At 47.4% G+C, this 15,156-nt stretch overlaps 4 protein-coding genes across 4 annotated transcripts; 2 read left to right on the forward strand and 2 right to left on the reverse strand.

The window, feature by feature from the left end:
* Window positions 1-323: 323 nt before the first annotated feature.
* Window positions 324-6,600, forward strand: SEC7 (Arf family guanine nucleotide exchange factor SEC7; the record flags this gene model as incomplete). The annotated part of the gene is made up of 6 exons (XM_033570246.1): window positions 324-2,075; window positions 2,126-2,310; window positions 2,370-4,675; window positions 4,728-5,094; window positions 5,149-6,201; window positions 6,267-6,600. The coding sequence occupies 6 exons, from the start codon at window positions 324-326 to the stop codon at window positions 6,598-6,600; spliced, it is 5,997 nt and encodes a 1,998-aa protein (XP_033426278.1).
* Window positions 6,601-6,954: 354 nt separating this feature from the next.
* On the reverse strand, window positions 6,955-7,806 carry MET8 (bifunctional precorrin-2 dehydrogenase/sirohydrochlorin ferrochelatase MET8; the record flags this gene model as incomplete). Its single annotated transcript, XM_033570247.1, has 3 exons — window positions 6,955-7,096; window positions 7,147-7,628; window positions 7,708-7,806. 3 exons carry the CDS (start codon window positions 7,804-7,806, stop codon window positions 6,955-6,957), a joined length of 723 nt encoding a protein of 240 aa, XP_033426279.1.
* A 275-nt stretch (window positions 7,807-8,081) lies between these two features.
* On the forward strand, window positions 8,082-9,808 carry ATNIH1004_005594 (ribose phosphate diphosphokinase subunit PRS1; the record flags this gene model as incomplete). Its single annotated transcript, XM_033570248.1, has 4 exons — window positions 8,082-8,340; window positions 8,557-8,594; window positions 8,668-9,725; window positions 9,778-9,808. 4 exons carry the CDS (start codon window positions 8,082-8,084, stop codon window positions 9,806-9,808), a joined length of 1,386 nt encoding a protein of 461 aa, XP_033426280.1.
* Window positions 9,809-11,308: 1,500 nt separating this feature from the next.
* ATNIH1004_005595 (uncharacterized protein) lies at window positions 11,309-11,971 on the reverse strand (the record flags this gene model as incomplete). The annotated part of the gene is made up of 3 exons (XM_033570249.1): window positions 11,309-11,667; window positions 11,753-11,835; window positions 11,880-11,971. The coding sequence occupies 3 exons, from the start codon at window positions 11,969-11,971 to the stop codon at window positions 11,309-11,311; spliced, it is 534 nt and encodes a 177-aa protein (XP_033426281.1).
* Window positions 11,972-15,156: the final 3,185 nt, after the last annotated feature.

Raw genomic sequence — 15,156 nt, forward strand, 5'->3', positions numbered from 1 at the left:
GGCACGCAGTATCATGAAAAGAGTTGAGAGGGCAACAGCTCCAAGGAACTTTTCTGTTGAGCTTCCCGGTGAGCGATCGGAATAGTGTCGCCGGGTGCCGCCGTGGCCCTGTTACGTAAGCTGATGCAGCGCTTTTGGCGCACATCGATCTCCGTAGAATGCCAGTGGCCGCCGGAGAAGACACGCTTCATTCCTGGGTCCGGAGGATTGCAGTACGCTTATCTTGCAGTTTCATTTTCCATCTCCCCATTAGTCCCTCAATTAGTCCCATGTGGACCCCGAGTTTACATACATCTGGATTCTCCGGACGGAGTCTCGCATAAATGGCGGAAGTCGAAAACGGCTCTGCCCATGAGCCAATCCAAACGTCTACGGGTCTATCGCAGGCAGACAACAAAGAGAACGGGGTCGATGTCTCCACGTACGCTGAGTCTCCGGAAGCAATCGAGGAGGACAAACCCACATTACCCGATGAATCAGAGCGTCTGCAGTTCAACGTGGATGAAATAGCGAATAACAATGAAGCACAAGGTGAATTGGAGCCTGGTGACGGCCTCGGATCTCCAGAGCAAGTTTCAACATCTCCAGGGAACACCGTCGCCCCTCCACAGCTCGAAGATGACCCTGAACATGCGCCGAGCCAGCAGGATGAACGCACTGATGGGCCAGCTGATGACCAGACAGTTAACTTACCGAAGAACACACCTAGCGAGACACAAGAAGCCGGCTCAGCACCACCTCCAGATGTCATTCCTGATTTACGAGTACGCTCGGATTCAAGATCGACCACTGCCACACTTGCGACCCAGCGGTCTGTGACCGTCAGCTCCACCGTTTTTATAGTGACCGCTCTTGATACCATTGGCTTATCGAGGGAGGCCAGGAGGAGCAAGGAATTGGAGGATGCTGTGAATGCTGCGCTGGCGAATGTTAAACAATCAGACCGTCTGCCCATAGATCCCGAAGTCATCTTCCGCCCTCTCCACCTCGCAACGAAGAGCTTTAGCATTCCCCTGCAAGTGACGGCTCTTGATTGTATCGGGAAATTGATCACATACTCATACTTCGCTTTCCCCTCGACTCAGACGGAAACCGAATCTGGTTCGGGGCAACCCCCACTAATTGAACGAGCTATTGATGCAATTTGTGACTGTTTCGAAAACGAAGCGACACCAAATGAAATCCAACAACAAATCATCAAATCTCTTCTCGCGGCAGTCTTGAACGACAAGATCGTGGTACATGGAGCAGGCCTCCTGAAAGCTGTCCGTCAGATATATAACATATTTATATACTCCAAGTCCAGTCAAAACCAGCAAATAGCCCAGGGATCTTTGACGCAGATGGTTGGCACGGTTTTCGACAGGGTACGTGTAAGGCTTGAACTGAAAGAACTGCGTGTGCGCGAGGGCGACAAAGGCCAGGGTATAACCTCCGATACCGTTAACCTTGAGCCTGACGACGCGGCTCAGACAAATGAGGAAGATCATACATCGGATGTAGTCTCTGGAACGCCCCCTGATCAACCCGTCTCAAAAGAGCCTATTGAAAAACTTACGTTGCAAAGTTTTGAATCTAGCAAAGATGTTACCTCTGTCAATGACAATGCCCCGACAACGGTTACCCGTGCTAAAATAGGCCAGACGCCTGCGCGGCCTTCATCCATGATCCTTGGAGAGGAGCGAGAAGATTCTGATAGCCCCGCAGACGACGATGAAGATGAAATTTACGTCAAGGACTCTTACTTAGTTTTCAGGGCTCTCTGCAAGCTGAGCCACAAGATCCTCGGCCACGACCAACAGCAAGATCTGAAATCTCAAAATATGAGATCGAAGTTGTTATCCCTGCATCTTATCCACTACCTTATTAACAACCACGTCTCCGTTTTCATATCCCCTCTATTGACAATTCGACAAAGCTCTAATAGCACGGATGCCATGACTCTCCTCCAGGCTGTTCGTCCTCATCTATGCTTGAGCCTTAGTCGAAATGGTTCAAGCTCTGTTCCTAGAGTTTTTGAGGTTTGCAGTGAGATATTTTGGCTTATGCTCAAACATATGAGGGTGATGATGAAGGTCTGTTGATATTTGATACCCCTAAGGGTGCTGGGTCTGACTCAAAACAGAAAGAGCTCGAGGTTTTCTTGAAAGAGATTTACCTCGCCATCCTAGAGAAGCGAAACTCGCCCACCTTTCAAAAGCAGTATTTCATGGAGATTTTGGAGAGGCTGGCGGGTGATCCGCGTGCGTTGGTTGAGATATACCTCAATTATGACTGTGACAGAACGGCACTAGAAAATATCTTCCAGAAGTATGCCTTGCCCATCAAAAGCGTTTGCTGTAGCCATGTTACTAATGAGCTATACACAGTGTCATTGAACAACTATCACGATACTCGAGCGTACCGGTAGCTGTGACCGCTTTCCAACAACAGCAATACCAGGAACACTATGTTAAAGTCTCGAAGTTGGGAAACGAATGGCATCAACACGGCACATTGCCACCTACACTGACCAGCGCAAATATTTCCAATAGCTCGCAGATGAATCTGCAAGGTGTACCTCCAGAGTATATACTGAAGAATCAAGCAGTTGAGTGTTTGGTGGAAATTCTGCAATCTTTGGACAACTGGGCCTCGCAGCGCATCGCCGACCACACCGCTGCTGCTCCTAATCGTTCTTCGCAAAAGTCGATTGACAACTCTAGAGAGTCGCTTGATACCAACGCTGGCGCCTATCTTTCTTCTCCAAGGATTGATGGTGATGGCAGTACCGGCCGGTCAACGCCAGTGGCGGAGGACGATCCTAGTCAAATAGAAAAAGTGAAGCAACGGAAAATTGCCCTCACGAATGCCGTGCAACAATTCAACTTCAAGCCCAAGCGCGGAATCAAGCTTTTTATCAAGGAGGGCTTCGTACGTTCCGATTCCCCGGAAGATCTGGCAGCCTTCCTGATCCGAAACGAGAGGTTAGATAAAGCCATGCTAGGCGAGTATCTTGGAGAGGGGGATGCTGAAAATATCGCAATTATGCACGCCTTTGTTGACACGATGGACTTTGCAAAGCGGCGTTTTGTTGATGCGCTTCGCCAATTCCTACAGCATTTCCGCTTGCCAGGGGAAGCGCAGAAGATCGATCGTTTCATGCTCAAGTTTGCCGAGCGCTACACAACTCAGAACCCAAATGCTTATGCCAACGCAGATACAGCATATGTGCTTGCGTACTCTGTTATCATGCTCAACACCGATCAACACAGTTCCAAGATCAGAGGTAACCGCATGACCAAGGAAGATTTCATCAAAAACAATAGGGGTATAAATGATAATCAAGATTTGCCCGATGATTACCTAGGATCTATCTATGATGAGATTGCGAACAATGAAATTGTGCTTGATACCGAAAGAGAGCATGCAGCGAATATTGGACTCCCTGCATCCACTCCCAGCGGGTTAGCTTCTAGGGCTGGGCAGGTCTTCGCTACTGTCGGACGGGACATTCAGGGCGAGAAGTATGCACAGGCATCCGAAGAGATGGCCAACAAAACCGAGCAACTGTACAGAAGCTTAATACGGGCTCAACGGAAGACAGCAGTCAAAGAGGCACTCTCACGTTTTATCCCCGCAACATCTGTCCAGCATGTCGGTTCTATGTTTAATGTCACTTGGATGTCTTTCCTTTCCGGGCTATCAGCCCCCATGCAGGACACCCAGTATCTGGAGATCATCAAGCTTTGCATGGAAGGAATGAAACTTGCCATCCGTATTAGCTGCGCGTTTGACTTGGAAACGCCTCGGGTCGCCTTCGTGACAGCTTTGGCCAAGTTCACCAACTTAGGTAATATCAGGGAGATGATGGCCAAGCACGTCGAGGCCCTGAAAGTATTGCTTGATGTCGCTCTTACGGAAGGCAATCGTCTTAAGAACTCCTGGAGAGAAATCCTGACTTGTGTCAGCCAGCTCGATAGACTTCAACTACTGACTGATGGTGTTGACGAGGGGTCTTTACCAGATGTCTCTCGAGCCCGTATCGTGCCCCATGCCTCCTCAGATACGTCTTCTCGCAGGTCAATTCAATCTTCGAGACGTCCCCGCCCGAGGTCTATAAATGGTCCCACTGCTTTCCGCGCAGAAGTTGCCATGGAAAGCCGATCTGCGGAAATGATCAGAGGTGTCGATCGAATCTTTACCAATACAGCCAATCTTTCCCACGACGCTATAATTGAATTTGTACGGGCGCTGAGTGAAGTGAGCTGGCAGGAAATCCAGTCCTCTGGACAAACCGACTCTCCTCGGACATACAGCTTGCAGAAACTGGTTGAAATCAGCTACTACAACATGACAAGAGTCAGGATAGAATGGTCTAAAATTTGGGAGGTTCTTGGACAGCATTTCAACCAAGTTGGGTGTCACTCAAATACCACTGTTGTCTTCTTTGCACTGGATTCTCTCCGGCAACTCTCAATGCGCTTCATGGAGATCGAAGAACTTCCAGGTTTTAAATTCCAAAAGGACTTCCTTAAGCCATTCGAACACGTCATGGCAAATAGCAATGCCGTTACTGTAAAAGACATGATTCTCCGGTGTCTCATACAAATGATCCAAGCACGCGGTGACAACATTCGCTCTGGTTGGAAAACAATGTTTGGTGTGTTCACAGTTGCTGCTCGAGAGCCTTACGGTAAGTGTTTAGAGTCGAAAGCCTTTTTTCAGCAATTCTAATCCTTAAATAGAGGGAATTGTGAACATGGCTTTCGAGCATGTCACGCAGGTATATAACACCCGCTTCGGGGTTGTGATTACACAGGGTGCATTCCCTGACCTTATTGTATGCCTCACGGAATTCTCAAAGAACATGAGATTTCAGAAGAAGTCGCTGCAGGCGATTGAAACGCTAAAGTCAACGGTCACTAAAATGCTGAGATCGCCGGAATGTCCTCTTTCCCACCGCGGGCCGTCATCGGAAGAAGTCCACAATGATGCCACGAACCTCGCCAAACAGCTCACCCGCCAATCAAAGGAGGAGCAGTTTTGGTACCCAATTCTCATTGCTTTCCAGGATGTTCTGATGACAGGTGATGACCTTGAGGTTCGATCACGGTAAGACCAAGCTTTCCCAACATTTAAGGTGCTTGCAGTAACTTACTTAAACAGAGCATTGACATATCTTTTTGATACGTTGATTCGATATGGCGGTGACTACCCTCAAGAGTTCTGGGATGTTCTTTGGCGGCAACTTCTCTACCCTATCTTCGTTGTGCTACAGTCAAAGTCTGAAATGTCTAAAGTCCCTAACCATGAGGAGCTTTCCGTTTGGCTTTCCACGACGATGATCCAGGCGTTGCGGAATATGATCACGCTCTTCACACATTATTTCGATGCGCTGGAGTACATGCTGGGCCGCATACTAGAGCTTCTTACTCTATGCATCTGCCAGGAAAACGACACGATTGCGCGCATCGGCAGCAACTGCTTGCAACAGTTGATACTACAGAATGTTATGAAATTCAAGCAAGAGCACTGGACAAAAGTTGTTGGCGCTTTTGTTGTCCTATTCAGCAAGACCACTGCCTATGAATTGTTCACTGCTGCAGCGTCTATCTATTCCAAGTCACCAATCCCACTGAAGTCTGCAAATGGGGATCCAGATGGTAGAGATGATGGTGGTGCTCCAGAATCTCCCGAATCGGCGCCAGTCTCGGAGCATTTGACCGATCCTCCAAAGGCCAACGGCCTGCAGAATGTGGAACACGAGCATGAAGAGGGTGACATGCCTTCCACATCAAGCACCGAATTGGAAGATTACCGACCCCAAGCAGATGTGCAACAACAGCCAGCCGCCGTCACCGTAGCACGACGTCGGTTTTTCAACCGGATTATAACAAACTGCGTCCTCCAGTTACTTATGATCGAAACTGTGCATGAGTTGTTTTCAAACGATAAAGTTTATGCACAAATACCGAGCCATGAGCTTCTCAGGCTGATGGGGCTTTTGAAGAAGAGTTACCAATTTGCCAAGAAGTTCAACGAGGACAAGGACCTCCGGATGCAGCTTTGGCGCCAGGGATTCATGAAGCAGCCGCCAAATTTGCTCAAACAGGAGAGTGGGAGTGCTGCAACTTACGTTCATATTCTTTTCCGCATGTACCACGATGAGAGGGACGAAAGGAGGAGCAGCCGTGCGGAGACAGAGTCCGCGCTCATCCCGTAAGTGCTCTTATTATGTGCATTCTGTCCACCGGAACGCAGCTTTACTAATCCATGCTTTCCAGACTGTGTGCCGATATAATTCGCAGCTTTGTCCGTCTGGATGAAGATTCACAACATCGCAACATAGTAGCCTGGCGCCCTGTCGTTGTGGATGTCCTGGACGGCTACACCAACTTTCCTTCTGAAGGCTTTGATAAGCATGTTGAGACCTTCTACCCGCTGTGCGTTGATCTACTAGGTCGTGAGTTGAATCCTGAAATTCGCATTGCTATTCAGGCATTGCTTCGGAGAATTGGTGAGGTGAAACTAGGAATTCCTGCTGTGCAAATATCCATCAGCCCAAGGAAGTCAGCCTCCCAGCCTTCTAATCGCAAACTGAGCGGGGACCCTGAGTAGATCTCCTAAGGCACCAATTCTGGCTTCTATATCTTTTCGTTGTTGATTTTGGATATCCTTGCGTCCTTGATTGTCGGGCTTTATGTCTCACATTGGATGGAATAACTGTAGACTTAGCAGAGTTTTTTATTTTTTTTTTATTTCGAAGCGTTTTCAATTTCCTCATACGAGCTGGGCTTCATACATTTGTGTACACAACATCAGAACCATAAAAGAGCGCAAACTATTCCATTTATACCAGATATAGATCAATTTCAGTAGCACTTCATAAATCGTATCATACATGGACTAGAGAATGAGTAATCATCATTATATACTGATGCAAGGCGCAAATCATAGAACACGCCTTTCAATTCAACGAATTGCTCCGCCCGATCGAATGTCTTCCAATGGAGGGATCTTGCCGGAAGCATAATGCACCAGAAGGCCATTCATGTCTTTATCATTCATTTGGACAAGATCGTCCAAACCCCACGATTCACAAACACCAGACATCCTATATAATCATAAGCAAGGATGGAAGGACTAGGGCACAGCTCAACATACCATTTCATCCTTTTTGGACCTTCCTTCACACTGGGTGCAATATCTCTGAGTTTCTTCCGCAATTTTCCCACATTATCAATTGCTGCACCCATGTTATCTGGAAGATTATCGGCTATTTTCTTCCGCACAATACTGGCAAGCTTAGGGCCATTCCCGTTTGTGCTGACCATCACCTGCAATGGGCCATCCCGATGTACACTACCAAAGTAGAAGTCGCATTCCGACGGTACATCTGCAATGTTTGCGGGTATTCGTTTTTCTTTACAGAGTTTCCAAATGCGTGTCGAAGCGTCCGGGTCGTCAATGGCACAAAGGACCATATCTGCTCCTTCTAGATCTGTCGGTTCGAAGTATCGATCGTAGTGAGTAACCTGGCCCTCGGCAACCCGAAAGGCCACCTCATCATTTAGGCCCGAAGCTGGACAAACGACGGACACTTTGGCGTCGGCATTGAGAGCATGCAGGATCCGGCCAGCAGCTACCTAGAAATCGTATATATGCAGAGCGTCAGTCCCTCCAGAGCACGTGTAAGCTACTATAAAGGTAAGAGAGTTACTGTACCTCCCCACCACCAATCACCAAGACATTCTTTTGCTTAACTTGCCAGGCAAGTATTAGAGATCCTCCTCCTTGGACCTTAGGGAATTTCGACGACGACATTTTCCCATTATTCAGGAGGTAGGCCAAGACGGAGGCGGGGTGCTTCTATCATTTTGCCGCGGGGGACTTCGGTACGGAGAGGCACAGACGCCAGAAACGAGCTGGGGTTTTTTAATTTTTTTTTTTTTTTTCTTTTCCCACTTGTTAAAGCTCCGTTGTGTTTTTTTTTTCCCTTTACAACAGCATGAGATGTGTTCCACGATCTTCCCCCCCACATCGACTCTGCTCATTCAGTTTCTAGTCCATGGTCTAATTTAACGTATAAGACTCTGATCATGCGGGGAGTGCAGATTTTTTCTGGGACATCCCATCCTTTACTTGCTGAAACGATCTGCGAACGCCTCGGGACTTTACCTGCCCCGGCGACGCTTGGAAAGTTTGCCAATGGCGAGACGAGTGTCAACATTGGCGTTTCGGTTCGGAATCAAGATGTATACATCGTTCAGAGTGGCAGTGGGAAGATTAATGATAGCGTCATGGAGTTGCTGATCATGATCTCTGCCTGCAAGGGTGGCTCCGCAAAATCTATCACAGGTATTTCTTGAGACTACAAGTTATTGGGAAACAGTACCGTAATCGCTAACTCGGATTCTTTCGGCTCAGCGGTTATGCCGTATGGTGCCTGTCTAGTTTGAGTGCTGCTCTTGTTGATACTGACGTCGTCGAGGTACTTCCCATACTCCCGCCAATCCAAAAAGAAGAGTCATCGTGGCGCCATAACCGCCCGTATGCTGGCAAATCTGCTCTCAGTTGCTGGAGTGGACCATGTGATAACTTTGGATTTGCATGTGAGTCAACAGGCGACCTGTTGCAAAAAGGCACAGGGATTATAGAGGGATTCTTATCAGATTAACTGTCTAGGCGTCACAAATGCAGGGCTTCTTTGGCAAGCCTGTAGACAACCTGTTTGCCGAACCTTTCATTGCCCGTTGGATTCGCATGAATGTACCCGGCTGGAAGGAGGCTGTGGTTGTCAGCAAAAATGCCGGAGGCACTAAGCGTGTCACCTCCCTAGCGGACACACTGAAACTGAACTTCGGTATTGTCAACACCGACAGAAGACGCCCCAAGGTGTCTATGACCATGACGGACAGTACTGTCTTCTTCGATTCCATCGATGAGGAATGTACCCCTACTCCCAAAGAGCAGGACCCGTTTGTAGTACGTTTGCATAGTGGGAACAATGTAACCTCTGAGTCTGAAAATTCCCAGAAGGTGCTTGTTAATACCGCTTCATTGATCAATTCACTGACGCCGGAAGTCCAGCCCGGTGCTCGGCGACCGTCCGAATTAGAAGCTGTGCGTGAGTACACTGATGTTCGGGTGCAGGATGTCATCACCGGAAGACTTGTACAAGGTCAGCTTGTGGATGATGATTATCCTTCGGCCACCACCTCCACCCCTCAATCTGGAGATGCCACTCCAGGACAGACCCACAACCAGGAAAATCATGAATCCTCCCCTGATCTGATGGCGGAATCTCTTATATCAAACCCATCCTCCTTGACAGGTGACCATGCCCTTGGTGGTTCATTTGATGCTGCTGAATCGTCGGACGAGGAAGGAAGTGTTCGACGGGTTGCAGAGCAAGAAAAGACCATTACGTTGGTCGGTGATGTCCGTGACAGGACAGTATTCATTGTCGATGACATGATCGACAAGAGTGGATCATGGATTGCTGCTGCTGAGACAGTCGTCAAGAAAGGTGGTGCGAAGAAGGTCTACTGCATCGCAACCCATGGGCTTTTTGGAGATGAGTCTCTTGAGCAAATGGAGCAATGCCAATCGATCGACCACATCGTGGTGACCAATACATTTCCTGTGTCTCCACAGATGATGAAAAGATCGAAGAAGTTGATTATCATCGATATTTCGAGTCTTGTTGCGGAGAGTATTAGGCGTCACCACTACGGCGAAAGGTATGTCTATGCCTCCTTTGAATGGATATGGATTTGCTAACAGACACTTAAGTGTTTCGGCACTGTTCCATCTCAATGACTAATATTCATTATGTTAGTTGTTAGGGTTCAATCGTTTTCATAACTTCGTGGTATCTTCTCGCAGCTACCCGTCAACGAATATATGCTAGCCTGATGATTCATTCCTATAATGATGGCTAAAGAAATTAACAACCACCAAAAATTGATGATCCTATCATACCGAAGGCCCCCCACCCAAATTGGTTTTTTATTTTTGAAACAATGAGACAAGCCATTTTTCGTATATTAGTGGCCACATATTCATGAATCCTTGTCGGGAAATTCACTCCGGATCTGCGTGGATTTTGAGATATCCTACTAGGTGAAATGAGACTGAACATACGGAGTAGGTCGACTTCTATTGATGAAGATTTATCGCCCTCTATATTTTTTCATTTTTATTTCATTTTTATTTTATTTTTTTTTTTTTTTTTTGGATATAACCAATGACCCCTTCACGGTATTTTCTCTTCCACCTGACCATTTATATGAAATCATGGCAATTTGACATACATTGCCATGACAACAGCTATGGAAATGATGGGCTATTATTTATAACACCAGCGATGCAGTCCACTATGGGTACTGCAGGAACATCTTGTTAGAAAGGAGATATTGTATCTCTGGACTTTGTTCACAGGATTGTTCTTAACGGAGCGTTGGAAGATCAGAAAACTTGCCTCGGTAGTTGCCTATTTCTATTTGCCTTTTGGCATCTAGAATTCGGTGGCTCCCGGGCTTGACGAGAAACGAAGGCATCAATTTCTTGAGGTCCGTGTCATTTGGCTGGACCTCTGGCGTAAGCCTGTGGGAATGATGCAAGAGAACATCTCGAACATTTCTACGTATCTAGATTAGTCGCTGCATATGTGTTTTTCGTAAGACTGGTGTCTTGGAATACAATTAACAATTTTGGTTTTTTGACCGCTCATCTACCGCTGTATCCCCTTTTCCGCTCCTTTTTTATTTATTTCGAACGAAGGCTTTTGATTGAGATCTTCACCAGATGGATGACGACGCCAGTAGACAAACATCTAGACTGACAGATGTTTCCGGTGAAAGATTGACATGAGTTCGGCTCCAGTCCCGGGTCGATTTGCCGGCAATCCGCAGGGAATGTGACGGTAACCTGACTCAGGTTGCCACAATTCAAGTTCTCAGCTGCCGTTAAAGGGATGTCACAGTACGACTTTCGACGAGCTGTTTGCTGTTGCACAACAGGCGGGTATGCGTCTAGAAACCGTTCTAGTTGATCACTGTAGCGGTGTGCGTAACTGCGTATGCTTGAAAGTTGAAACGCAACATAGAGGAAACATTGCCGGCAAGATTGGTTGGCCCATCAGTGCATCTCTTGCAGCGACGGAGCACAACAGAGGGCATTGTGAAAGGTTGGCGTTGCTGGCCCAAAACTGATTTAATGCCAAATCGGAAGGCATCCTAATGCTAGCGAGTTGACACGTGAGATATGTAATGAACTGTGTCCGAGTGAGAAGGCTTGGCGACCAAATCGAACAGCTCGCTTGTCAGGACCACGGTGGAAAATGCAGTTGCTCAGGCTCGAAGCTGCTCGGCAAAACCGAATCGGCCTCAAGGAAGATAAACGGATGTCCTGTGGGGGCAGATAAACCGAGAAAGACGGATTCGATGTGCCAGATTTGGGACAGAAGAGACCTGTCAGAAAGACCAAAAGTACCATGCATTTCCGGAGCCTGGAAAGAGGGTTTGGAAAATCCAACGCCGCGGAGACGCAGTGACATTGGCGCCGGGCTAGTGAGGGAGCCAAATCCACCAGAGGCAGGACTAGGTCGGGGAAGGGCATCCGGTAGATCAAGATATTCGCCTACCAGAGTGCGAGATCGAACTAGGTTAGTGTCGTCATTTCCTGATGGAGACAACAAGCGGGGATGGAAGTCAGCCAACGAAGTACTATATCTGTTGGACTAGACCCGTCCTTGTGATTCTAACACGCAATTCGAGGCCCTCGTTGGCCAGCTGCTCCAGCATCCCGACAAGGTTGACCGTGGATTGGAATACGACCAATCTGTCCCGCCTGCATGGTCCGTTTGTTAGGATATAAGGTCCTCTTCAGTTTACAAACTCGAGACTGCCATGTGGATCGTCATGGTCATAGCGTCTGTCTGGACAGTGGGTCGCACAGGTCTCAAAAGGCCCAGGGAGCTGGACATCCTGGAATTTGGGGCTCGGGGCGCTTGGTGCACCTCATCAAGCGCACCTCATGCTGGTCTAGTCCCGCTATTTGACAGGCTATCCCAAAGGGGCCCCTACCAATTTCTTTTTTTTTTTTTAAGTTCCATCTGCCTGCAAGTGTCCCGAAGATGTCAGGCCAGGGGGAGGATCAACATGATTCGCTAGAAAACCCTCGATCTACCCTCTAGCGTTGCCATACTTAAGTACGACTAGATTTCGACCTTACTGGGAGGATATTAGTGTACTCAGAGTACGAGTTAGGTTGTTGATTGGGTGGAGTGAGGTTCACCCCTAGCGACCCTGTGCTCCAGCATTGAACTGGAACGGTTTTGACTTTTCCGAGAAAAAACTTTGAATATTGGACATAGAGAGACGGCAAAAGCGATAGGCTAAGAAGATACGAGAGTGAGAAAGAGAGAGAGAAAGAGAGATAAAAAAAAAAAAAAAAAAGGAAAAAAAAAAGCTGAAGTAAGATATCCTCCGAAATTAGGTGGAGTAGACAGTCGGTCTAGCGTCAAATACTAAGCCCCAGTTCCCCTCTCACCGGGACCTGTCGTACTTTCCGACGAGTAGCTGACAGAACTAAAGTTGGTACTTGCTGGTTGACCCAGAAGTTTTTTTTGGCAAAAGTTTCTTTGCAGATGAACCTGGTTAGCAGAGCTGCGGATCCTCTGCAAATGCACACTGCAATCGGCTAAGATCAGCAAGGGGAGAGACTGAGAGAAGGAGAGCAGTCCTTGCTGACCCTTGAACAGGTGGTTTATTCGTTGACCGGCAAAGATTTCCCTTGGGAGCCGGTTGGCGGCATATCGACATCCATCTAAGCAGAGAGTGTGTGGTACTCCGTATAGGTTGAGACAATGGCCTATCGGTCCCTTCTGCCTCCTGGGCCACAGTTACAGAGTACATCCTGTGCGGTCGGGACTCCCCTGCTTCACAAGTGGATCAGTTGATCCAGTCCTAACCATGAAGGGAGGGGCCAGTTCAGCTCGTTGATGGCAGCAAACAGAAGGGCTTAAGACGGAAGGTTGGCCCTAGGGGAGGGTTCACCCGACAAACTGGGGAACGAGTTGAATGTATGTATGCTGCTTTGGTCTAGCCTCGCAGATGGTTTTACCTGAGAGAGTGGAGCGAAAAGAGACTCCCCAGTCCATTCCCTATTGAGTGCATGAAGATGAATATAAAAATATCCTATCAATAATAGGAACCGTTTACCCGCTCCTTCCCCCCCTCTCCCCCTAAAAAAGGAAATAAGGATACGTAAGCCGATCTTGGATATTATATCTACAGCCAGTCCCAAGAAGGGTAAATGATCTATATCGATCGATATCAATCACCAACACGAACCTAATCCACAATAATATATAGGATGTGGTATGGACCCGGTCATATAAAAATCAAATATACTTCTATGGAGCCGGGGATCTGCATGCCAAATTCCCAACGCCCAGCGTCCTGGAATCTCTCGATCTCCAATCACGCCCGCCCGATTTGCTTTGATCTGAGATCTCGTTCTCTGATATCAATTACCCTGCATCTAGATGGGGGGAATGGGGATTCCGGTCTTTTGACTTTTCCAGCGTTCAGGTAAGCCTCGCGGGTCCAATCCTTTCCGTCGCATGAGTTATCCCATCGTGATTGACTAGTTTCGAGGTACGTGAGGTTATTATCCACTGTGGCTCACTGACTGGACGATATATCATTTTCCTTGCGCCTTTTCTTGGCTGCTCTCCGGCGGATTGGTTACTGGATGCTAGCGACCCTTATTATTGGACCCAATCGGGCGATTTGAGGCTAGCATTGAGTTCCTTGATTTTGACATCTTTATTTCAGTTTATTTGTCCCTGTGATTTGATTATTTCTTTTCTTTTCTCCATTTTATATATTTATAATTTTTTTTTTTTTTTTTTTTTTTTTTTTTTTCTTCCCCTTTTTTTTTTTTTTTTTTTTTTTTTTTTTTTTTTTTTTTCCTATCGATCCCTCGTTGACTTTTTCTTTTCTTTTTCCTTTTTTCTTTTCTGTAGAATCCCCAACAATCTTCAACTCCACTCCGCTAATAGTCTTCTCTAGACAATAATCGGGTGCTTGCATTGCTACAGAGCCATTCCATGCAGCTTGCGCTTCATGGTCTGGACCTCGTCTCTCTGGTTGGGATATCCTGTGCTGGGCGGTGACTCCGAGAGCTCTGTATCCATCGATACCGCAATAGGAGATGCCTCATGTCCTGGCCCTAATTGAAAGTCGACGCTATATATACTATGGAGCTTCATCCCTCTTGTCTTCTCTCTTCATCAGCATCGCCTCTTCTATTCCTCTCTACCAACATCTTCATTCCATCTGGTCTCCCTGTGCTCTGTCCTTCATTCCTCTAGAACTGATCGAGGGCTTTATCTGAGTCGCGTTGTGTCGTTGTTTCACTTTACCCTTGCGCTGTCGCGATCCTCTACGGCCATCCAACGGTCATCTTTCCGAGGTCTTTAGAAAATAGTCATTGGTTCCCTCTTTTCTTTTCCTTTTTGGAAGGTTTCCTTGATCCACGGTTCAGTGGCAATTAGTCAAAAGCTTCTCGACCTTGTCCGATTGATGTAAGCCGTTCGATTCCAGTGCGTTCAACCTCACCGTCTGGACGCTAACAGAATCAAGACAACCACAATGGCCAATCAGTGTTCGGGACATGTTTTTGCTATCGTGCAGGCGACCAACGGCAATATCCTTACCTGGCGCTGCTCGGACTGCAATTCGGGGCCATTTGTGGCTATCTGGAGGTGCAAGATCTGTGGCCACTGTCGGTGCAACTCCTGCCACACCGCTAAAGGCTAATGTGCCGGTTACATGCCTGTCTTCTGATCCGGTAAGTGCAGTACCATGCAAGGCAAACCGATCCCAAATCAATGCTAGCCAGCATTCTTTTTTTGATTCTGGTGCAACTTTCACCTGGGTCGTGGAACTCCGATCCTGGAACCACTGAGATGGAGTTAAAAAAAAAAAAAATAAGAAAAGAAAGTATGTTTGACGCTGACTTCATGCCCACCCACTTAGATTCTAATTTCCTGGAATTCCCATGAACGTTTTTCGACGGCGAGATCCCTGCGTGGTACCTACAGGGAGAATTGGCCCCGATTTTCTCCTCTTTTTGTTGTTTTTCTGTTCTACCTTCCTTTTT

Source organism: Aspergillus tanneri (genome assembly GCF_003426965.1).
Source record: "Aspergillus tanneri strain NIH1004 chromosome Unknown AapTan_4_pilon_pilon_pilon, whole genome shotgun sequence".
NCBI classification, from domain to species: Eukaryota; Fungi; Ascomycota; class Eurotiomycetes; order Eurotiales; family Aspergillaceae; genus Aspergillus; species Aspergillus tanneri.